Source organism: Mustelus asterias, chromosome 24, assembly GCF_964213995.1.
Source record: "Mustelus asterias chromosome 24, sMusAst1.hap1.1, whole genome shotgun sequence".
Taxonomy (NCBI): domain Eukaryota; kingdom Metazoa; phylum Chordata; class Chondrichthyes; order Carcharhiniformes; family Triakidae; genus Mustelus; species Mustelus asterias.
This window is the reverse complement of record NC_135824.1, coordinates 20,977,422-21,002,145: the sequence shown is the minus strand read 5'-3', so window position 1 is coordinate 21,002,145 and position 24,724 is coordinate 20,977,422. Positions and strand designations below refer to the sequence as shown.

The window sequence follows — 24,724 nt, the reverse complement described above, 5'->3', positions numbered from 1 at the left end:
ATGAATGGTGTGAACAAAGCAGAAGACAAAAGAAATGACCAGATGGTGGAAAAGAGAGCCCGCCAGAAGTAAATAAGTCAGTCGACCTCGGGCCAATGCTATTCATTTGTGCCAGCTGTGGAAGGGACTGCCACTCGTGGATTGGCCTCTACAGCCATAACACACAATGTCCAATACAGAAGTGACATAGACCCTAGGTGCAGTCTATCATTTCTCGAGATGGATGGATGCCAATAATAACACCAAGAGCAATATCTAAGGAATATGTAAGTAGCCAGGAAAATTAAATTGCAAAGAACACAGGGCGTGAAATTAATTTTTATCCAGTGTGAAATGGATTCATTTCAAATTGACAGCCCATTTTACACCCGTGCCCATTGACTGCAATGAAAAAGAAAAATGATATGTAGAAGAGTCCATTAGCTCACTACTGCTCATTTTGCATTACTGCTGAATATTTGCTTCACCCCAACTGTTTCTTAAAAGTAGGGGGAGCATGGAACTGGTATACAAGACATGAAAATATAAAGCAAAAATAGTTTAAAAACTTCTGCCATATCAATAACTCATACTATTTGTGGCTTAAATTATTTCCTGTCATTGGTTAATCAGCTCTTTTATCTGGGTCTCTTCCTTTCCTCTCCACAAGATGAATAACTGTTCTGATATTTTTCATCCTGCAGCCTGTATCCCTCACTTTTTTTAAAAACACAATCATTTGTATTTTCTGCAGTCAGGATTGTTTTGACAGCTTTAATAAAAATCCTTTTCCAAATGCAACGTTATTTTGCTTTTATTTCATTTTGGAGTGGTCAGGCTGAATGATAATAGGACCAGGTCTAGAACAACAACTAGCTTTAGGCTCCCTCTATCTGCATCAAATGCTTTTAGGTTAAGTTGTAATATAGGATTTGCTCAGGATAAGGTTGTACATTGGCACAGTATAAATTTAACTTCAGAACGTATGGGAACAGTTTTGTGATGGAATTGAAGCTGCCCAAACTCATTTCATGCCGAACTTTAGAGCTGTTGGAAAAAAATCATGAATTTCCATGTTTTCAGTTTTCTTGCGAACAAATAAATCCATCTTCATTGCTTAATAGCTGGCTTCTTCCAATCCTTTTATGTCTTTTTACATTTCTGATCAGATGCTCACAAAGTAAATCTTGCAACTGAATGCCAAATAACAAAAAAAATGGTTTATGAGGCACTCGATTCCAATGGTTAGCTTTGTGTATTCTATCACATTTCATTAACGACATAAAACAAAATAAGTTCTGCCTATTATGGTGAGTGATAATGATGTAGCTATACATTTAATTAAAAGTATCGATGTAACATACAAAAAATCAGTTGCAAATTGGAGATCATTTTCCTGTAGTATTACATATGTTATGTATGAAATGCTGAAGGAATTTTGAATAAATTTCCGATGCATCAGTCTTTGTAATAATGTAAAATACTCCTGCCACACTGCAGCATTTTCCATATAAATTATCTGTAGAAATGTCAAATATTTGAGTATTTACATCCCACTGCTTTTTTCAGAAACTCAGTGACCAAGAAAAAGACTGATGAAGTTGGTCTAAAACGTGGCAAAATATTAAAGACTTTTTAATGGACGTCCTCATGAAACGTGAAGAATCAATGCATCTCCATTTAAAGAAAAAGCAAGCTTGGCAGTTGAAAGGAAGAGATGGATGAAAGGTGATAAAGCCTTTTTATAAATTGATGAAGATAATGCAAAGAAAGATTTAATCAGACTGACTTGAAATATTCAGTGTCATACTGCTATTTTTTTCTTCATATTGTGTTAGCTTTTAGCCTTTAAATAGATAACTATGATTCTTAAATTGCAATATCCTAAAATAGAATCAACCACTTACTTAATAAGAAAATAGGAGGCATGGTGACGAAAGAGCTGCTAACTGCAGCAGCACAGACTAGGACTGGTAGAAATGGACCCTTTGTATCAAAGACAAAGAGATTTTATTCCTCAGAAGGGAGGCCTTGAAGCTTTACTGAAGAATATGCCCCAGAAAGACCCCAGTCTGGAACTGGAAAATGTACATGCTTCATGTACTCAAGAAAGGAGAGTTATAAACCCATGTCAATCATTGCAGCACAGATCAGTCGCTGCAAGGATAAACATAATCAAATCAGTGAAAGAAAAAGAAATGCATCTTTATAGCCCCTTTCGCGATCACAGAACGTCCCAAAGCACTTTCCAGTCAATAACGTATTTTAAATGTGTAGTCACTGTTGTAAACGTGGCAGCCAATTTGTGCACAGCAAGCTCCCACAACATCATAACCAAATAATTTGTTTTTGTGATGGTTAAATGTTGGCCAGGATACCAGGGCTACCTCCTCAGTATTGAACAATATATTTGATATAACTATGCAATGTGCAAACATGTAAATTGTGTATAGCCAGGGCAAGAGAAATGTATAAAAAGTGGCAGCTTACATTGGATACATCAAGTTTGAGCTCCAGCGCTGTGTAATTATTTATGGTACTAATACAAGTACTATATTCTTAATAAATCTGCAAATGCTTGACCGCAGTGTTTCCAGAAATCTATTGATGATTATCCTCTAACTGCAAGATGTTGATGTGGATCAAGCTGCAGTACTGTAAGTACAATAAACTGCAGTTCAGGATTTTCCTTCATTCTTGTTTGTATGGTTGAGAAATGCTATTAAAAACTGAAATAAGACAAATCCTCATTTCAAGTGCTGTGCATTTAAATGGTAGATAGGAAGCCTTGTGTCGTATTACCTCACAGTCAGAAGCATTGTATCATTTTTATTAGCAAGATTCTCTTTGTTTCTTTCCTGGACAAAAGCAAAATTGACTTGTTGTTGAATCAACCACAAATTAACTGCAGGTTTCTCAAAAAGTCATATACAGACACCCATGTTTTTTTTTTCCTGGTCATTTTTCTGAACAGAGCATGGTGAACTACTCCAAGACTTTTACACAAAGAAGTCTGGATTTATGTACAGTTCTAGACTGATCACATCTGTTGGTCTGCCAAGTTGGCAGAGCAAGATCTGGTGTAGGTCTTGAAGCTTTTTGCTCAAAACTTGCTCATGAAATCAGACACATAAGGGCTCTGGAAACAGTTGGGGGCTTAACTGAAGACAGGATCAAACATTTCAGTCTTTCTTCTGTAATAATTGATAGTTGGCTGATCTTTTCCAGCTTTGGAACTTCTGTACTGTATGCCCTACTTCAAAGATGCCAGATGCTGTAACTTTTTCTTTTGCAGGTTCTGCTTATATTTCTAGGTGGCAGCTCTCACCTAAAAATAAACAAAACGTACAAAAAGCTAAAAAGGTACCAAACCCATTTTTCTAGCTTTGATTTAATGGAAGTGAAGGCTTTAAAACAAATTCAAAGTTGTGGGAGATTAAATTCAATTTTTCATAGTTAAGTCCACAGCACCCCCTTACATGTTGCACACAAAGTTACTTAGCTGGAATATTAATACAAGGCTAAACATTCAATATAAAATTATAAATTTTAATGTTGCTGAAAAGACTAGAAAAACTTTCAGCTTGGGTATATTATTGTTATTAATTCTTGTTGCAAACTATAAATTAAAACTTTTAAATACAAAATATAAATGTAGTGACCTACATCTGAAATGTTTAGATAGCTGGCAGGTTAATACTCTGCTGTCTGTATAGAAAGTTTACTTTCAAGCATGTTCCGAAATACATTAAGTATAATAAATTCATTTGTAACTTTACTACATCATATATAAACTATCTGAATTTATAATCATGTACATTTATCTTCTGTCAAATCATTAAAACAGGAATGCCAATTGCATAAATAAAATTAACAGCGGCATACATCATGCTTAGCACTGTTCAACATTAGCATTAAGACTTTGCTTTTGAAAAGGACCCCAAATTTTAAAATAAGCCAAAGCATGCAATGAAAATAGTGAAATGCTCAGGGGAAAAAAATGTGAATATTCAAAAAATGGTAATTATTCGTGCAGGACACAATCAATGAACAAATGGCCACATTAAGATTAATAAGAATTGTTTTTAAAACCGATAACACAGGCAACAACGTTAACTAGGAAACAGAAGAATTTAAGGTTCAACCATTAAATTCGGGGGTAACAACATGTTGGGTAGTGGAAGCTTGTGATAACTAGTTTATTTTTCCCGATTCATCAGTAATAAGACATTGAAAAAAAAAGCCATACTCAAATTCCAAAATCAAAGTGCTGTATTTTGACTATTCACACAGGCAGCACCAGTAAGAATAATTGCAGTTAAATAAGCTTCAGCCAATTAAAGCTTGAGCAAAGATTGAATTTGTATTATGGCACACAACACCCACACGTCCCGCATTGTAAGAGTTTAAAACTATCAAATGATGTGTTTTCAGTTCTGTGTACTAGGCTAGTTAACGTACTACATTGAAACTAGTCAAAAATGTAAACTTGGAGAAGCCAATTGAATTCCTGACTTGTCTGAATTAACGCTATATTTTAAAGCATGTGCAGCAGATCCACTGGAGCCAAAGAGATGGAACATTGTGTATGTTTTTCATTTGAATCGTTGAGAAAGAAAAAGAAACAAATGGAAGCACTCCAAAATTACAGCATTTCCAATTTGAGCTGCATTTTATTTTGCTGCTTCAAACCTAATGTGACAGTGTGCCACAGATGAAGGTTCCTGTCTATAACGTTTTACTACACTGCAGGTACAGAGAACTCATGGGCCACATAATTTGGAAGTTGACAAAACATTTTGCAGAATGACGCAACCATGCCAAATCGTACATGAAAGAATGCATCTCCAAAAACTGTGATACACATTTTAAATTATTGCAGGTTGTTTAACATTTCAGTTAGAGGTTTTTCTACTGCTAAAATATTTAGATGTCACCGAGGAGAAGAGTCTGTGTTTTGAAATTTTGACACAAACAGCTCTCTGACTGTCCTTTCCCTTATGGTGGAGGGCACATTGTCAATATACCACAAATCTTGTAGCAGTTTGGTTTTCTTCAGATTAAAGCTGTGTCTTGGGACAAATGCAGCAACAAAACACAAACCAGTTGATCAAAAAGCACTTCTGCCATAGCTCTGGTAGTTTTCAGGGCCAACCAACAGCAGTTCAGCCATTCTCAGTTTTTAAGGTTTCACATCACTGCATCTTTTCCTTATTGTATTACTGTAGAAGCCTAAATTGCATCAAGCCAATTTGCTGACAACTGCTTGGTTGAGTGTATTAAGCTGATTGGTCCATTTATCTAATGCAGTATATCGAGCCCCGCCCCTTTTCTGATGATCCAGTTCCAGCAATTGGTTGACTTGATCAATCCGACCGTGAATAGTACTGGAGACAAAATGAAACATTATTTAGTAGATTGAATTGAACATTGTCAAAATACTGTTAACATTTTAATGATAGCTGTAATGTAGCATGTTAATAAATTATTTTTTTAAAATTAGTGTCACAAGTAGGCTTACATTAACATTGCAATGAAATTACTCCAGGCTCCTGTTCGGGTACACTGAGGGAGAATTTAGTATGGCCAATGCACCTAACCAGTAGGTCTCTAGGACTGTGGGAGGAAACTGGAGCACCTGGAGGAAACTCACACAGACTTGGGAATCGACCCCTAACCGTGCCACCCAAATTAAACATGCATTGATTGACATGTTCTAATCATTTGTGGGATTTGGGCGTCGCTGGCTGGGCCAGTATCTATTGCGCACACCTAATTGTCCTTGAACTGAGTGGCTTGCTAGGCCATTTTAGAGGGCATTTAAGAGTCAACCATATTGCTGTGGGTCTGGAGTCACGTTTAGGCCAGACCAGATAAGGGTGGCAGATTTCCTCCCCTAAAGGATATTAGTGAACCAGATGGGATTTTCCAACAATCGACAATTATTTCATGACCATCATTAGAATTTCCAGACAATCAATAGGTGTAAATAAAATGTCACTAGTTTGAAAACAGAAATATTACACCGTTCTTGCTGTAACTGATAGGCTATAGCCATCTACTGCAGCGCCTCAAAAAACAGCAAGAAAATAGACATTGGCCAATAAATTCCTTGGAGTGGCAATCAGCGTTGGATTGCTACTCCACACAGTTACTGGCACTAAAATTCTTAAGTGCCTCTCTTGTCCGATCTTCCTGACTCAGGCAAGGTGAGATTCAAGCAGCGCAGCACATCCCCAGCTCCAGCTTCAGAGTCCAAAAGAACTGGGGCGAAGGAGGAGATGCCTCCTTTTCATGGCACCAGCTGCCATAAAGCAGATGAGTTTAAAAGGTCCCACTGAAAATAACAGGCTAAGGAAAAGGTAAGTGGATGGGATTTGAATTTCTTCTAACTCTTTCAGCATAACACTAGCAAAACCATCCAAAGTTAACGACTTAAATCGCTTTGTCAGGTGGCTCCCAGTGCAATTGTCCAGGGGAAGTTAGTGCTTCTGGACAACTGCCATGTAAATCTTTACCTGGGAACCTCAGAGAGGGATTCCCCAGCACAACTTTGGGGTACCTGGGAGCCAGGTGGTTATCTTGTGTGTCAGCTGTGGTTCGATAGGTAGCACATTTGTCTCCGAATCAAAGATTCTAAGTTCAAGTCCCACTCCAGGCTCCAGGGTTTGAGCACCGCACTGTCAGAGGTGCTGTCTTTTGGATGAAACATTAAACTGAGGCCCCAGCCTGCTAAGGTCGATGTAAAGATTCTGTGGCACCATTGCGAAGAGGAGGAAAGGAGTTCTCTCTGGAGTCCTGGCTGTTATTTATCCCTCAATAAACAAACATCTCACAAAAAAAACCAGTACATCTGGTTGCTGTTTGTGGAATGCAAATTGGCGACCGCATTACAACAGTAACTACACTTCCAGCGATAGTGAGCAGCACTATAGAAATGCAAGTCTCTTTTTTTACAAAAATTATACGTACTTGTCCAATATGCACTGCACCAACAAGCTTTCTACATCAGCTACATCTATGTTCAACTCCTGGGGGGGGGAAAAACATACAAGATTAATAAAAATAAGAGATTACAGAAATTTTTAAAGCTTCCCAATGAAAATTAATTGGATATCATTGAAGCTGCAACGTTTGATTTTCTGATCAATCCAAGTTTAATTTGTGTGAGAACAGTTGGAAAGGACTGCAGAGCTAAGTGAAAGCAACAACACTGCAGGTGATTAAGAATTGGAAAATGTAAAGAATCAAAGCGGGAAATAATGATAGCATGAATACGATTAGATGCTAACTTAACTCATCTTATGCTATTAATAGCCTCACATACTTCCTTTCAAACATCATGCAAACATTTCCAACATCCTCTACCAAAAGTGCTCTGTGGTCAGAGTAAGAGATGATCCAAATACTTTCTACTGCTTTGTGATCAGCCAACACCGTTTAAATTGCAAGGGTGGTCTTTGTAGCCTCTTTTCCATCATTCAAATGCCCAGTTTATTCAGCATTTATACTCCATAGCAACAACAAAATTCAGTATCAAATTTCCAATCTCCATACAAATGCTTTATATCTGATTTGCACCAATTTATTTTAAATTGGCTTGAGTAAAAAATTATATTGGTCTAACAACCCATTACTGGAGATAATTAACTCAAAGATTGAAATATAGGTGATTAAACACCTATTTGTGGCATAATGCCCCTCAAGCTATAAGCCCTTGGTGACAGACTAGCGACCTGTTCCAGGAATAATTAGTCACAGAAACAGACAAAAAGTCTGACCTATGCACCATCACGAGACAAAGGTTGAGAAAGAGAAGAAGATATTCAACCTAGACTTCTGTTCCAAAACAATATGAATTAAAGTTAAAATCAACAATGAAATGTGATCTCACCTTTGAAATAAATGGTATATGTATCCTAGTGTAAGGCTTTATTAATTTTATCAGGACTTGAGTTCTGATATTCCTCAGTAGCTCTATGAAAAACAGAATCCATTATCACAAAATGTCCCAACTGTCAGAAGGAAGGACACACACAAAATAATTGCACTGGTTTGGACAGTACATCTTCATTAACAGCAAACAGGCTATTGGACATAAGCTACATGTAGAGCTTTATAATTTACTCGAGCAAACAAAATGGCTGCATTTTATCATATTCCTTTGTGCTGCATAATACATATTTAGACTGTTTTTCACACTGATAAAAAGGAAGTTCTATGCAAGTACATGATTTCAATGCAAGTGTATCATTTGGGTTTTATAAAGCAGCCGGACAAATAGTGGACAGATACAGTTCAAAGTGGGCAAGTGCAGTGCAATAAGGAACCAAAAACAGTGTGCATGTTAAATTCAATGGTCATATGGTGCACTGATCAGAAGAGTAGCAAATTCCCCTTTCTAGCTGTGGAATATTGCACAATAAAATGAACCGTAAATATTGGAAATTTTTCAAATTAAACAGAAAATGCTGGAAACACTGAACATCTGTGGAAATAGGAACATAGGCTTAACAATTCAGACCGACAACCTGTCATTAGTTCTGTATTTTCAGCATTTTCTGTTTTTAGTCCTCTGCTATTGCCCATCTCTATTACTGACATGACTGAGTAAAAACTAGGACAAAACATTGAAATATCTCATCCTATGTAGCTCAGTTCCATAAACCAGTGCATTAACCAATTCCGCTATAGGAGAGTTAGAAACACTTACATTTAAAAGCACAGAATAATGAAACACAAGTTGCTCAAGATGTGTAAACTTCAGTTTATTTCCCAGGTGTCTGGATACTCAATGCCTGGTGTAGTCAGCAAGAACTGTGATAAAGCTCTATTCATTTGGATATGAAGTGGGGACCGGCCCAGGTGCTATAAAACTACCTTTAATTTTTCAGCATAGTAATCAATAGTTTCTTCATAAGACTTTCATAGGAAACATTTCCTTCCAAAAAGCCCAAATGCAATCAAACAATGATGGAAAACACCTTTGCAGATGTGCACCTGTAACAACCTCTGAACGAGAGATACACCACACCTGCATGAAACTCCAGGAAACGCATAGAACTCCATCACGTCCAAAGGACACAGACTTAAGTGGCTAATAATTAGTTTACTCATGCATCATCAGATCTGTAAGGATATTAGCCAATATTGGGCTTTGCTTTTCTCAGCCAAAACCTCTCATTATGTATTTTATAAAAGTAAAAATAACCTCAGGCTTAATTACCACAATACCAAGCATGTCCTTAGATCTTTCCATGTTGTGCACTCCAAAATTAAGTGCACGGAGCACTTTGTCTGCAATATTGAGAACACTGTTCCACTGCTCCTGCCATATCGCCCCCCTCTCCTTGCTGACAAATGCAAACAACCTGCATGTTTCATCTAACCTAACTCCAAACTATTATTGTTCTCTGGAATATCTCCCAAAGCCAGTCAGTCAATCATGTGTCAATCTCCCACTGTGATGACATGATTCACATCGAAGAATATTTATCAAATAGTTTCTTCTGAACTTATCCAGTTTAGTCAATGTCTTCCAGTTTGTGAAGGATAGCAGAATGAAGTATTTACTGTATTTATACAGTATCTATGCATTATTGAGGGAGGAATTCCTAATCTTTGCTGTTCTATGTGATTTGCACCAGAATTGAACAGTTACATTACTAAAATCTGCGTGTACACGAAATACTTCTAATAATTTGCTGGGAAGAATGTCAATGAAATATTGGGAGAAAGTTTTTCATAAGTGTACTACACTATAGGATACTAAAGGGGGTTCTCTTGTTTTCAGAAATTCCCTCAGTACATTTAAATTCTTTGCAGTAATATGCCACAGCAATTATTGCATCATAAATATTTTGAAAAAGCAATGTTCAAAGATAGACAGTTCCAGAGCAAAGATTTTTGAAATACATGCATATAAACACTTTGCTTCACAAGTTAAATATATAATTGAGCCATACCTTCTATGTGTTCCCTTATGAAGGGGTCATCCATGATGTTACTGTGATTGGTTTTCAGAATCTTCTCAAATTCAGTGATGTCATTATTTTGATAGGCACTGAAAAACAGCATACCTTAACTTGAATTCTCCTTCTTCAGAATTCTATTTCCCCACTAGGAGCTGATCCTGCCAGTCAGCAGTACAAGTACAGTACACCCATTTATAACATTTGTGGTTTGCCTAAGCAATTATGTAAACAAGACCATTTTCCCCAAATGAAATGCATGAAGAGTAATCCATGTTTCACATGTTGTAGTGGTTTCAGAACCTATCAGCAAAACTAAATTAATTCTGGGTGCAGAAAATATAAATTAACCAGAAGTTGATGATATCTTGAATTACTCTGCTCAATTTTACTGATAACAAAGATGTTGTAACTATTAAACTCGGTGACTGAACCCAATATTCACTCACGCAAGTTATTTAGCTCATTGATCAAAGAACTGATGAGAAGTTGCATTAACACAATTTTAAGGATTCAGAATAAAAGACATTAGACACTGGTTAGAATGGACTTGAATTAAGACAGTCAAATTAGGTCACAGGGCTCAGAATACAATTGATTTACATTGCAAATCAACCCAATCCATCCAAAACCACCAATTCCTCCAAATGACTGTAATTAAACTATCTATTCTCCCTGGAAAGATGGAGGATGAGGGGAGACCTAATAGAGGTGTACAAAATTATGAAGGGTATAGATAGGGTGAACAGTGGGAAGCTTTTTCCCAGGTCAGAGGTGACGATCACAAGGGGTCACGGGCTCAAGGTGAGAGGGGCGAGGTATAACTCAGATATCAGAGGGACATTTTTTTACACAGAGTGGTGGGGGTCTGGAATGTGCTGCCATGTAGGGTGGTGGAGGCAGACACGCTGGCATCGTTTAAGACTTACCTGGATAGTCACATGAGCATTCTGGGAATGAAGGGATACAAACGAATGGTCTAGTTGGACCAATGAGCGGCACAGGCTTGGAAGGCCGAAGGGCCTGTTTCCTGTGCTGCACTGTTCTTTGTTCTATTCCTATGTTCATTAACAGCACCACTTAGATAAATTCATCAAACAGAAGGAAAGTGTTCTCAAATTTATTTTTTGGTAAATATCTCAATTATGACTTTCACGTCAATTTAAAAGACCATGGATGGGATTTTCCAGCCTCACTCTGCCCGAAGCCGGAAAATCCCGCCCGAGGTCAATGGACCTTTCCATGGTCTGCCCCTCGCCTGCTGCGATTCCCGTGGCAGGTGGGATGGTAAAATTCACCTCCAAATCTGCTTTTAACCTCATGTAAAAGTCAGCCATGGTTCACTGAAGTGAAACAGATGTAACTATACAATCCACAATGACAGATTTCTTAAATTATAATTTTAAGTAAAACTATTTTAACATCTACATGCTCTCCTAAATATTCAAGATTTTTTTGCCAGAATTATAGTTTTCAGATTGAAACCTTGCTCTCCAAGTGAAAGTTAAATTTGAATTCCTATTTGAGGCCAAGTGTACTATATCACATTTTTTAAAAATTAGAACACTAACTGCAGGCATGCAATTACGCATTTTGATATCCTGTTATCAATAGACAGTCATTTCCATATAACTTCTGCAAATGTTTAGAAAAGATCCAATGGATTAGAATTGTATAATTTTGAACTCAAGACACTGGACAGAGCCAACGCTTCCAAAGAATGTCAAATGCTGTCTGAAAAGCCTGCAGAATATAATAGCTGAATTCCAATGCTACTCAAAACGATTGCACAACAGAGCAGTTCAATACACTACGATCAAAAATTCCCATATTATTGCATAGCTCCAATTCAGGTCAATATATTGGGACGAAGGAGTCACAGGCCCAAAAGTCAATTTAAGAACATCAGGACATTTCAACTTTCAGATATGGCAGTGGAGCTAAAAGTCCTGCAATCAATTAAGAAACAAATGATTACTATGATTGGGAGAAGAGAACAAGATTTTTCTAAAAGGATGAGCTACGATCAGTCAATTAGAAGCAAGGGGGAGGTGGTGGCGTAGTGGTATTGTTAATGGGCTAATAATCCAGAGACGCAGGGTAATACTCTTGGGAACCAGATGGCAGATGGTGAAATTTGAATTCAGTAAAAATCTGGAATTTAAAAAAAGTCCACTGATGACCATGAAACCATTTCCAATTGTCGTTAAAAAACCCATCTGATTCACTAATACCCTTTTGGAAAGAAAATCTGCCATTCGTACCTGGTCTGGTCGACATGTGACTCCGGATCCACAGCAATGGTTGACTCTCAAATGCCCTCTGAAATGGAGGGCAGTTAGGGATGGGCAACAAATGCTGGCCCAGCCAGCGACGCCCACATCCCATAAATGAGCATTAAAAAATGCATCGATGTTAGATGGTTCTTCAGGACATTTTCTCAAGCGCAAGTTTATTCTTAATGGATTGTTGAAGCTTAATATGTTCTACATAACTACAACAATTTCATTTTTACCCAATTCCCCCCCCTCCCCTCCGCCCATGTAATCTTCAGCTGCAGACTTGGGCAGCAATATTTTGCTCCAACAAAAAAAAAGAACACTCCTAACACTGTAAACCAGGTCTCAAATCTAAAATCACTTAATTTGGTCACGGTTTGTAGTTTACACAAAGCAACAGGAAAAAGAGTTATGTTTTTACGGTCTTATACACAGAGTGACTCACCTTACTAAATTTGTCATTGCAAGAATCTCTGGATCGTTCTTGTATGGCTTGGCCTAAACAGAAGAGAACTAGTAAGAATTGGAATAAAATGCTCCAACAAAACTGAAGGAAATTTAAATTTGATTTCCAACCTTACCTCCTGAGAGTCAAAAGGATTAATTCCGGACTTCATCAGCATGTTAGCCAATACCAAATATTTCAGGCAGGTGGTGCGTCTAGGGCTTCCTGATTCGTCATAATTCTTGAATGCCTCAAAGAAGTCGGTGTGCGCCTTTTCAAACTCTCCTTCTCTTAAGTGCATCTTACCTCCACATTCTGCAACAAATTAGAGGCAGTTTTAATGCCAACAAATGGAAATTTTAATTGCACATTCCTGAGCTGGATTTAAATCCAGATCCTGCAGGTGAAGATCAGTAACTGGAAGGCCGACCAAACTCCCATTGCTCAATTTATTTAGATTTCCCAGAACTATGAAAATCATGTAAATTCACAGCCTGAAGAGACAAAGGCACAGATTCTTTGGTCTCAAGATCTGATTTTCACAGCTCATCACGCCCCTGTTGCCACCTACTGGAGGCTGTGTTCTGTTGCAGTGACAATGGCACGTACAGATGTATTCGCTACAAATCTCCACAATTCACAGTAAACAAAATATCTGTTGACACACAATCAGACACTGGAAAATCTTAAAAGATCAAAATTAATAGGCCAATACTGCAGCGAAAGGAGATTCCAGTAAGGAACAGGATTAACCCCGGTCATTCTCGCTAACCCAATGTTTTAGAGCACATTGATAGGATTGCTTGGAGTACGCTTGGATGGGAGTGGCAGTTCCTTAATAAAGAAAAGTTAAGAAGGGCTAGTTATACTCTAAGCAGGCAGTTTTCCACAGCTGATTAGCAATGACCTTTCTACGAGGTCAGTGGAAACAAAAATGTTCAGTGATTTCAGGAAGGAACTGCATGGGCACGTGAAGGAAACTAATCTGCGGGGCTATGGGGATCAAGTGGGGGAGTGGATTACTCCAAGGAGAACCAGCATGGACTTGAAGGGTCGAATGGCTTCCTTCTGTGCTGCAAGTAATTCTATGACATCAGCCCAGAACGTTAGCAGTACAAAGACAGGCAATGCTGTCTTTTTCTGACATAATTGAGCATAATGCTTGGCCTTTTTAAGGCCAGTGCTCACATATTAAGTAACCTCAGAAGCTATACAGATCATTAAATTTCCATTATCAAACAACAGACCCCATCTGACTGGTCTGTATAGCTTCTGCGGTCACTCAATGTTAGCATTCATTTCTAGAGGGCTAGAATGCAAGAGCGGGGATATACTGCTGAGGCTGCATAGGGCTTTGGTCAGACCCCATTTGGAATATTGTGAGCAGTTTTGGGCCCCATACCTAAGGAAGGATGTGCTGGCCTTGAAGGGGGTCCAGAGGAGGTTCACAAAAATGATCCCAGGAATGAAAGGTTTGTCATATGAGGAGCAGTTGAAAAATCTGGGTCTACATTCGATGGAGTTTAGGAGGATGAGGGGGATCTAATTGAAAAACTTACAGAATACTGAGAGGCCTAGATAGAGTGGACGTGGAGAGAATGTTTCAACTAGGGGGAGACTAGAACTCGAGGGCACAACCTCAGAGTGAAGGGATGTTCCTTTAAAACTGAGATGAGGAGGAATTTCTTCAGGCAGAGGGCGGTGCATCTGTGGAACTCATTGCCGCAATGGGCTGTGGAGGCCAGGTCATTGAGTGTCTTTAAGACAGAGATAGATAGGTTCTTGATCAATAAGGGGATCAAGGGTTACGGGGAGAAGGCAGGAGAATGGGGATGAGAATCATATCAGCCACGATTGAATGGCAGAGCAGACTCGATGAGCCGAATGGCTGAATTCTGCTCCTATATCTTATGGACACTCAATAAATGAGCATTGGCCTAAAAAAGGACAAGCCAGGTTTAAGAGCTAAACATCACAACCATGATTTCGATTGTCTGTGATTACGAAGATCAGCTTTTTTGTAATGTATAAAAGCTTTTGAAAGCAGCCACAAATTACAGCTGAACAATCTTTTAACAAAAGCTCAATGTTCATCATCATTATTTGGGAATCTGAAAATTTCCCTGAAGATTTAAATTTTAAGTGGCTGAAGCTTCTGCTTAGCTACAGAAATTAAACTTGGCGCCTTAAAAAGTGCTGGATGAACTCATTTACCTTGCAGGCTCGTTGGTCTAGGGGTATGATTCTCGCTTAGGGTATCAGTTCATTAGCATGCGAGAAGTCCCGGGTTCAAATCCCGGACGAGCCCCTTATTAGGGGCAGCACGGTAGCACAGTGGTTAGCACTGCTGCTTCACAGCTCCAGGGTCCCGGGTTCGATTCCCAGCCCGGGTCACTGTCTGTGTGGAGTTTGCACATTCTCCTCGTGTCTGCGTGGGTTTCCTCTGGGTGCTCCGGTTTCCTCCCACAGTCCAAAGATGTGCGGGTTAGGTTGATTGGCCAGGTTAAAAATTGCCCCTCAGAATCCTAAAAATGCGTAGGTTAGAGGGATTAGCGGGTAGAATATGTGGGGGTAGGGCCTGGGTGGGATTGTGGTCGGTGCAGACTCGATGGGCCGAACGGCCTCCTTCTGCCCTGTAGGGTTTCTATGATTCTATGACCTTGACAACAGCAGAGTACAGGCATCTTAAATGGCATAACGCTCCAGTCATTATAAAATAAAATGTTACCGATTTTGCTTATAGAGTATGACAAGAGATCTGCTTGTGTATTAAATCGAGTTTAAAAACTGAAAAACGTTCCAAAGATCTGGTAGTGTTAGATCCAGTAGTTTAATACTTTATTAATATTTCTTTGATGTACATCTTGTACAGCATTTCACTAAAGAGCCAAAAAAATTCAAAGCCCTTGTGCAAATGTCCAGGAAATCACAGATTAACATGTATTTACTACCCAAATAAAAAATGATTCATTCCAATGACTTTGGAACTCACCTCTGATGACTCCCATGATAAGTGGATGAGGGATGGCAGATTTGATGTGTAAAGACTGCTCATATAGTGCTTTTAATTTCTTGTTGTTCTTTTGTGCAGTATACATCTGAATCTCCAGAGCATAAATTTCTAATAGTTGCGTTCCTTTCTTCAAATCATCCTCACCATCATCAGTCTATAAAGTAACAAAAACAATCTTGGAAAATGCAAAGGATTTAACTGCATAGATTTAATCAAACACGAGATTAACTGATTATACAAAATAGGATGACAACGCTTCAATAGAATGGGCTTTGTCTGAACTTCCGTGAAGTGTCTATCAGTCGGATTGCCACTCCACTCCTGGTTTCTTACCTGGCAGTCCAACTACTCCTTTCTCTCCCCACCTTCCAACTCAGGCCGGGTGAGAACTGTGCACTGCAGCGCGCTCCTGAGGCCTTCAGTCGAGGGGTGGAGGTAAGGAAGTTACATCCCTTTTTTATGGCACTGGCTGTTGTAAAGTAAGTAAGTTTAAAGGTCCAGTTACTTTTAGAAGCCAGGGAATAAGGTAAATTTTTAAGGTAGGTGGGTAGGATTGGGGGGTTGGAAGTTGGATGGTCAGGTGGTCCAGGGGGATGGGGTGTCTGCTGAGGTTTTAGTACTATTGTTACCCAGGAGTTAGAAGTGGTTTTGCCCAATATTTCTGATGACAGTTGGAACCATTTGAAGTTTGTGATGTAAACCGTACTTTTGGATGGTTCTGATTGCCCAACAGAAGTTTGAACTTCTCAGGAAATTCATAGAATCCTACAGTGCAGAAGGAGGCCATTCGGCCCATCAAGTCTGCACTGACAACAATCCCATCCAGGCCCCATCCTGCTACCCCACACATTTGCCCTGCTAATCCTCCTGACACTAAGGGGCAATTTAGCATGCCTAACCCGCACATCTTAAGAGTGTGGGAGGAAACCGGAGCACCCAGAAGAAACCCATGCAGACACAGGGAGAACGTGCAAAGTCCACACAGACAGTGACCAGAGACCGGAATTGAACCTGGGTCCCTGGGGCTGTGAGGCAGCAGTGCTAACCACTGTACCACACCGGTGCTAACCATTGCCGCGCCAGGCAATCCTTCACCGGAGGCTTCAGCGAGGGTTCCCCAGTGCATCAATGGGGTACCCCCTGGTTACGACCAACTGGAGTCCTGAAGTTCCAGGCCAATGTATATCATGTTCATTATTATTTAATATTTACTAGAAGGGGCGACATGGTGGCATAGTGGTTAGCACTACTTCCTCCCAGCGCCAGGGACCTGGGTTCGATTCCCTTCTTGCTAGGGTAAATGCATGGGGTTATGGGGATAGGGCCTGGATGGGATTGTGGGCGGTGCAGACTCGATGTGCTAATGGTCTCCTTCTGTGCTGTAGGATTCTATCATTCTAAGATCTCCTCCAGCATTGCTCTCTAAAATGTTGCTTTATAGAAGAAGTCTACCACACTGATAAGTGAAATGCATGTATAAGATGGATAATGGCTTTGAAGGGTAAAATATGCAATGATGACAAAAAAAGGTAATGAGAAAAAGAGGTGTGGAGGCCGGATTGTTAAGTAAGTTCAAGGCTGAGATAGACAGATTTTTAATCAGTAAGGGAATCAAGGGGTATGGGGATACGGTGGAAAAGTGGAGTTGAAGATTATTAGATCAGTCATGATCTCATTAAATGGTAGAGCAGACTTGAAGGGCCAAGTGGTCTAATTCTGATCCTATGTCTTCTGGTAATTGTATTTTGGTTCATTTGGGGGAAATTGAATCTTTATTAGAATAAAATTAGTTAATAAATGCAGGTAAGTAATAACTGTACATAATTATAGATGTGGGGGAAAAGGACTGTATTGGTGTTAATGTTGGGAAGGAAGGCTAGAGATATGGGAGGAACGGAGGAGTGTTGGCATGCAGATGTATTGTTAAAAGTATGAGGTTTTGTAAGATGCTTATAATTCTGTCCTTTTTAATTCAATATAAAGTGGAGCATGCGACTTCATGTTGGTTCTGCTGAGCAATAAGACAATATGTCTCGGTTACCATGGAGATGGGGCCTGGACCGAGTGCTACTGAAATCTAGAGAATAAGAGTGTGTGTGTATGTACGTGTCCCATAGAGAGAGAGAGAGCGAGGCAGGGACAGTAGCTGCAGAGGGGGAAAAAAAGGCAGTATTTCTGTTAGTTACCAGACAGAATGGAGGTGAGAGGACATTTTCTTGTTGAAAAGAGAGAACCCATGAAAGTTTAAAGACACTGGAAGATTTCTCCATGCATGGCCTGGTGAAAGAATCACCGGTGTGAGCCCACCCTGCGGAGGCCAGTTTAGGATTTCTCAGAAAACTGAGGGACAAGACTTCCAATGGTCACTGGAAGTTATGACTCATCAAAACAGAGAGAATGAGTCCATTTGAAGCTGGGAATAAATTTGCACTGGTTCCTTTAAAGACTGAAATTCTGCAGCTACTGTCTCTGTCTCTCTCTCTCTGTGGGACACATACACTCATTCTCTTAGTCTCTAGATTTCAGTAGCACTTGACCTAGGCCCCATCTCCATGGTAACCAGGACATATCGTCTAATCACTCAGCAGAACAAACAGGAAGTCGCATGTTTCTTTTTATATTGAATTAAAAAGGACAGTTATTATAATCTGCTGAACTATATAAATGTTTTCAAACATGCTAAAATGCTAATAATGGATGTATTTTCTAGTTTAGTGTATTAGTTGTACTAAGGTTAGTTGATGTTAATTTTAGTTTGTTACAGTGAAAGCCTTAAATTATGAAACCTTGCCATGTGATAATTTGAATCCATCATTTTAAATTCTAAAATCATTTAAAAAAATTTATGGTCTCTGCGGGGATTCTAACAGTATGGGGCCCAGGGTCGTTGAGTGTGCATCATTGAGAACTTAATTTCCAGAAAATGCGAGTACAGGTTCACAAAGCCATATAAAAAGTGCATTGTGTTTTCTAAATTGGGGCACTAACTATTAGAGTAAAAAAGTAATGATGCATTTGAACAAAGAACAGGTTGGGCCATATGGTTTAGCAGTGTGTGCAATTTTGGGCATCCCATGATAGAATGGCAATTAAATCCATAGAGGCTATTCAGCCGAACAATATCAGTGTGGATATCTATAATTATCAGGAGAAACTGGGGACTATTTCGAAGTTAAGATTTAATTGGAAGTTTCACTAAATTAGGGTTTTGATCAGTTAAATATAGAAAAATTATTTCCTCTGTGTGAGGAGTTGGTGCCTATTGAGGTCATGAATTTAAAATTGACACAAAGAATTGCTGGAAGATTGTTTCTAAACATGGCAAACAATTGATACAGAGACTGAACTGCTGCAGCGACTTGGTCAGGCATCAACTAATTTATCTTTTAAGCCACAATTAGAAAAATATTTAAAGCAGAGGAAGATAAAGGGCTAATGGAGAGAGGGTAAGGCAATGGGAATAATTTTTGACTGTTGTAGGTGTCGAGGTTTGTTCTGCACTGTACACTTTATTGGTAAAAAGGAATACATTGGACAACAATAAGTCTTGAGCGGTTCAGGAACTGGAATGCAATTTAAAGTTATTGCTGCCGAAATACAACAGTATTCTTTGCCTATTTTTGAAATTCTGCAAATGTAATGATGAAATATATGACAACTACACAAAAGTGTTATATACCTTACAGATATTGCAAGATGCAAGGCCTCACAGATATGTTTTGAACATCATTTACGTACAATTTTACAATTTAAGTTTTCAAGCTGACAAACTATACTTTAACTATTGCCTCCACGAGCCCTATTCCAAAATACATCATGATCTAGACTGGCATTTCTGTGCCAGCTTTCAGACCACACATTAAAGTTAGGCTCTGGCTACCCTCTGAAACAGCACTATTCAAATAACAGCAGGGAAATTCTCCCAATGTTTGTGCCAACATTTAAAACAGAATATCTGACTATCTAATTGAAACATTCGGGAAGTTGCTGTGTGTAAACTGGCTGCTGTATTTCCTACATTGCAGCAGTGACGGCATTTCAAGAGCACTTCATTAGCTGTGGAGTGCTTTAGCGTGATCTGACATTGTGAAAGGAACTATATAAAGTCTTTCATTTTGTTCTCTTCTGTTTCCCCCAAAATATTTATTCCCAATTACTTATGTTTATTTATTTTTTACTCTGTTCATAACTTGATTTGTAGCTTACTTAAATTGTAAATATATTGTCAGGGATCTTTCTTTATGCTTGTCTGACGTGTGTGGCCTAACTATTGTTAATAATTATATAACAATTGTTAATATTATAAATTACACACACATGCACTCCCAAGAGTCATTTCTCACCAAAGCAGGTATTTGTTACAATTTCATTTGATTTCATTTAGTTTTTTCTCCAGAATTTTTTTAATATATAAAATGGATTTGTGTGCCATAATAAATTTCTTTCATCATAGCTCTCAAAATATCCCAAAATACTTCATGCACAATAAACTGATTAGTTACTGCTGCTCCGCTCAAAAAATACAATATTTATTTCTAACTGTTAACAATGCCTGAATGAAATATGGCACATGAAGACCATTAAGAAACGTGGTTGGCACGGTGGCACAGTGGTTAGCACTGCTGCTTCACAGCTCCAGGGTCCCGGGTTCGATTCCCGGCTCGGGTCACTGTCTGTGTGGAGTTTGCACATTCTCCTCGTGTCTGCGTGGGTTTCCTCCGGGTGCTCCGGTTTCCTCCCACAGTCCAAAGATGTGCGGGTTAGGTTGATTGGCCAGGTTAAAAATTGCCCCTTAGAGTCCTGGGATGTGTAGGTTAGAGGGATTAGCGGGTAAAATATGTGTGGGTAGGGGTAGGGCCTGGGTGGGATTGTGGTCGGTGCAGACTCGATGGGCCGAATGGCCTCCTTCTGCACTGTAGGGTTTCTATGATTTCTATAGGTTGATTTTGTGGTAGGTGTCACTCGAGGGATGGTGACTTTTTAAACATAGTTGGTAACCTAATTGCCATTTTCTCCTGATTATTTGTTCCTAATTTTCCTTTTTTTAATATATTCAGTCAACTGGCTATTTCACTGATAATTTAACTGTCAGTCTCGGCTCTGGTGTAATAACTCACGCTTCCATCAGATCATGGGTTCAAGCCCTACTCCAAAGAATTCCAAACTTCACTAAGATGTTATGTTCAAATTAACAGTTAACTTGTGGAGTTGCCGTCTTTCGGATGAAATTTTAACTGCCTTCCGGTAAATATTAAAGAGCCAATGGCAATATTTAAAGAATAAGAGAGTTGTTCACCTCTCCTGACTAACATACAAAATCTTCACCCGACAACATTTGAACACATTACCTGGTCATTTCTCACATTAATGTTTCTTGGATCTTGCTTTGTGTAATTTGGCTACCATGTTACATTCCAATAGTGAATATACTTTGAAAATACTTAATTGGTTGTGAAGTGTTTTGGGGCATTTGGAGGTTGTAAAAATAATATGCAAGTTATTTTTTCTTTTTACTTATGACACTTTTGAGAAGCAACACCTTTCAGACACATGATGCAATAGATGACACTAAAAGCAAAACCAATAGTCTTTCCATAGAAGTCATAGAAATCATAGAAACCCTACAGTGCAGAAGGAGGCCATTCGGCCAATCGAGTCTGCACCGACCACAATCCCACCCAGGCCCTACCCCCACATATTTTACCCGCTAATCCCACTAACCTACGCATCACAGGACTCTAAGGGGCAATTTTTAACCTGGCCAATCAACCTAACCTGCACATCTTTGGACTGTGGGAGGAAACCGGAGCACCCAGAGGAAACCCACGCAGACACGAGGAGAATGTGCAAACTCCACACAGACAGTGACCCGAGCCGGGAATCGAACCCGCGACCCTGGAGCTGTGAAGCGGCACTGTGCTACCGTGCCGCCTGGTATCTCTTCCCTTGCCTCCCTCAACAACCTGGGATGCATCTCGTACAGGCCTGTGGATTTATCCACTTTTCAGGTGGCTCAACCCTCTAGTAGCTCCTCTCTGTTAATTTCCTCTAATATTTCACAGTCCTCCACCCTGATGTCTACACCTACATTGTCCTTTTCCATTGTGAAGCCCTTTTGGTAGTACAGAGCTTGAGTATTGCCAAAAAAAGACATTTTGTCGAAGACTTTTGTCCAGCACTCATCAGGACAATCACAAGAATACCACCGTCAGGAAAAACAACAATTTTACACTGTATGAGAAGAGAGGACAGAATCATTGCCAAGTGACTCTGATCGGTAGAGACATTGTCATAGAGAATGCACCAACTAATAGTGACTGACAGTTAACTTCCTAATATTGGTTGAAAATTTAAACCAGGCAGCTTGACTTTGATTGGTCAAGGCATTATCCTGAGGAATAAATATATGCAAATGCGTATATGAGCTTGACTGACAATTTTAATTGGTCATCATCGTAATTAGTTAGGATTAGTTAGTAAGTGTTGTCCAATCACAGAACTACATCTAACATTGAACACTGTGTTTTGAGTCTTGCAAACCTGGGCTTGATGGGAATGATCTGTACCTTGCTGTTGCAAATATTATGCTGACAATTTAAGATAGCCAGTTGGGCTCACAGTTTGCTGTCTTTGAGTGTAGATACATAGATGTTTACAGCACAGAAGGCGTTCATTCAGTCCATCGTTTCCATGCCAGTCAACAAAGATCTGATTACATTAATCCCATTTTCCAGTGCTTGGCCCATAGCCCTGGAAGTTATGGTAATGCAAGTGAATATCCAAATACTTCTGCAATGTTACGAGAGTTTCTGACTCAGTTTCAGGCAGTGAGCTCTGGACTCCCACCACTTTCTGGGTGAAAAGGCTTTTCCTCATCTTCCCTCTTACTTTAATCTAGGCCCCTGGTTATTGACCCCTCTACTAATGGAAAAAGTGCCTTCCTATCCACCCTATGTGTGCCCCCCATAATCTTATACACCGCTCTCAAGTCCGCTCTCAACCTTCATTGCTCCAAGAGAAACTGCTCTAGCCCATCCAATTATTCCTCCAGCCCAGGCAGCATCCTGCTAAATCTCCTCTGCACCCTCTCCAGTGCAATCACATTCTTCCGAGAATGCGATGACCAGAACTGCACGTAGTAATCCAGTTGTGGCCTAACCAGTGTTTTATACATTTCAAGCATGACCTCCCTGCTCTTGTATTCTATGCTTTGGCTAATAAAGGCAAGTATCCCAAATGCCTTCTCAACCACCTTATTTACCTGCCCTCCTTCAGGGATCTGTGGACATGCACTCCAATGTCCCTCTGATCTTCAGTACTTTTTCAGGGTCCTATCATTCATTGTGTAATCCTTTGCTTTATCAGACCTCTCCAAGTGCATTACCTCGCACTTATCTGGATTGAATTCCATTTGCCACTACTCTGCCCACCTGGCTAGTCCATTGATATCCTCCTGCAGTCTGCGGCTCTCCTCACTATTTACCAATTTTTGTGTCATCCATGAACTTCTTAATCATACAGTTAAGTCCAAATCATTAATGTACACCACAAATAGCAAGGGTTGTAGCACCAAGCCCTGTGGAACCCCACTGAAAACAGACTTCCAGTCCCTCTACCATCACTTTCTGTTTCCGTGTCCTGGTTATCTCCTCAAAACAATGAGATTAAGTTATCAAACACGACCTTCCCTTAACAAATCCATGCTGACTATCCCTGGTTAATCAATCCGTGTTTATCCAAGTGCAGATATATTCTGTCGCCCAGAATTCTTTCTAGTAACTTCCCACCATCGAGGTTTGATTGACTCACTACCTCCCTGTTTTAATAATGGGACAATGTTAGCAGTTGTCTAGTCCCTTGGCACTTTACCTGTGGCCAAGAGAGGATTTGAAAATTACTGTCAATGCCCCTGGTATCTCTTCCCTTGCCTCCCTCAACAACCTGGGATACATCTTGTACAGGCCTGTGGATTTATCCACTTTTCAGGTGGCTCAACCCTCTGGTAGCTCCTCTCTCTCTGTTAATTTCCTCTAATATTTCACAGTCCTCCACCCTGATGTCTACACCTACATTGTCCTTTTCCATTGTGAAGACCAACGCTAAGTATTCATTGAGGATTGTACCCACATCTTCCAGGTACACATACAGATTACCTATAATGTCCACAATTGGTCCTATTCTTTCCCTAGTTATTCACTTGCTCTTTATATATTTAAAAACTCCTTTGGGGTTTCCTTTATTCTATCAGCAAAGCTTTTTCATGCATGCTCTTAGCTTTCCTAATTTCCTTTTTAAGCTTCCCCCACCCACACTTTCTTTCCTTATCCAGGGACTCTGCTGTATTGAGCCCTCAGTATCTGCCATAAGCTTTTTTTTTCTTAATCCTAAACTTTATGTTTTGATTTGATGTATTATTGTCACATGTATTAGGATACAGTGAAAAGTATTGTTTCTTACATACTGTTCATAAGAGTACATAGGGGAGAAGGAAAGGGGAGGGTGCAGAATATAGTGTTACAGTCACAACTAGGGTGTAGAGAAAAATCAGCTTAATATATGGTAGGTCCAGTCAAAAGTCTGAAGGTAGCAGGGAAGAAGCTGTTCTTGAGTTGGTTGGTACATGATCTCAGATTTTTGTATCTGTTTCCTGACAGAAGATGGTGGAAAAGAGTATGTCCAGGGTATACGAGGTCCTTGAATATGCTGGCTGCTTTTCCGAGGCAGTGGGAAGTGTAGACGGGAATCAATGGGTGGGAGGCTGGTTTGCGTGATGGACTGGGCTATGTTCACAACCCTTTGTAGTTTCTTGCGATCTTGGTCAGCGCAGGAGCCATACCAAGCTGTGATACATTGGATAGGATGCTTTCTATGGTGCATCTGTAGAAATTGGTGAGTGTCGTAGCAGACATGCCGAATTTCCTTAGCCTCCTGAGAAAGCCAAGGTGTTGGTGGGCTTTCTTAACTATAGCATCAGTGTGGAGGGACCAGGAAAGGTTGCTGGTGATCTGGACACCTAGAAATTTGAAGCTTCCAACCA

The 24,724-nt window shown here is 39.6% G+C and overlaps 1 protein-coding gene, 1 long non-coding RNA gene and 1 other non-coding gene across 4 annotated transcripts in view; 2 read left to right on the top strand and 1 right to left on the bottom strand.

The window, feature by feature from the left end:
• The window catches only part of LOC144511264 (uncharacterized), a 33,436-nt gene extending 30,708 nt beyond the window's left edge, over positions 1–2,728 (top strand). The window contains exon 5 of the long non-coding RNA XR_013500783.1: positions 1,549–2,728. This is a non-coding gene — a long non-coding RNA (uncharacterized LOC144511264). The remainder of the gene's footprint in view (positions 1–1,548) is intronic.
• A 1,886-nt stretch (positions 2,729–4,614) lies between these two features.
• cops2 (COP9 signalosome subunit 2) overlaps positions 4,615–24,724 on the bottom strand; it is a 40,200-nt gene continuing 20,090 nt past the window's right edge. For both annotated transcript variants that reach the window (XM_078241403.1, XM_078241404.1), the window contains exons 8-14: positions 15,667–15,841; positions 12,811–12,989; positions 12,675–12,727; positions 9,945–10,042; positions 7,874–7,956; positions 6,952–7,010; positions 4,615–5,366 (exon numbers count right to left, since the gene is read on the bottom strand). In XM_078241403.1, coding sequence (XP_078097529.1) covers positions 5,222–5,366; positions 6,952–7,010; positions 7,874–7,956; positions 9,945–10,042; positions 12,675–12,727; positions 12,811–12,989; positions 15,667–15,841 — 792 coding nt within the window. In that variant the 3' untranslated portion in view covers positions 4,615–5,221. The remainder of the gene's footprint in view (positions 5,367–6,951; positions 7,011–7,873; positions 7,957–9,944; positions 10,043–12,674; positions 12,728–12,810; positions 12,990–15,666; positions 15,842–24,724) is intronic.
• On the top strand, positions 14,895–14,982 carry trnap-agg (transfer RNA proline (anticodon AGG)). The gene is given in 2 exon segments: positions 14,895–14,930; positions 14,947–14,982. It is a non-coding gene; the product is annotated as a tRNA-Pro (tRNA).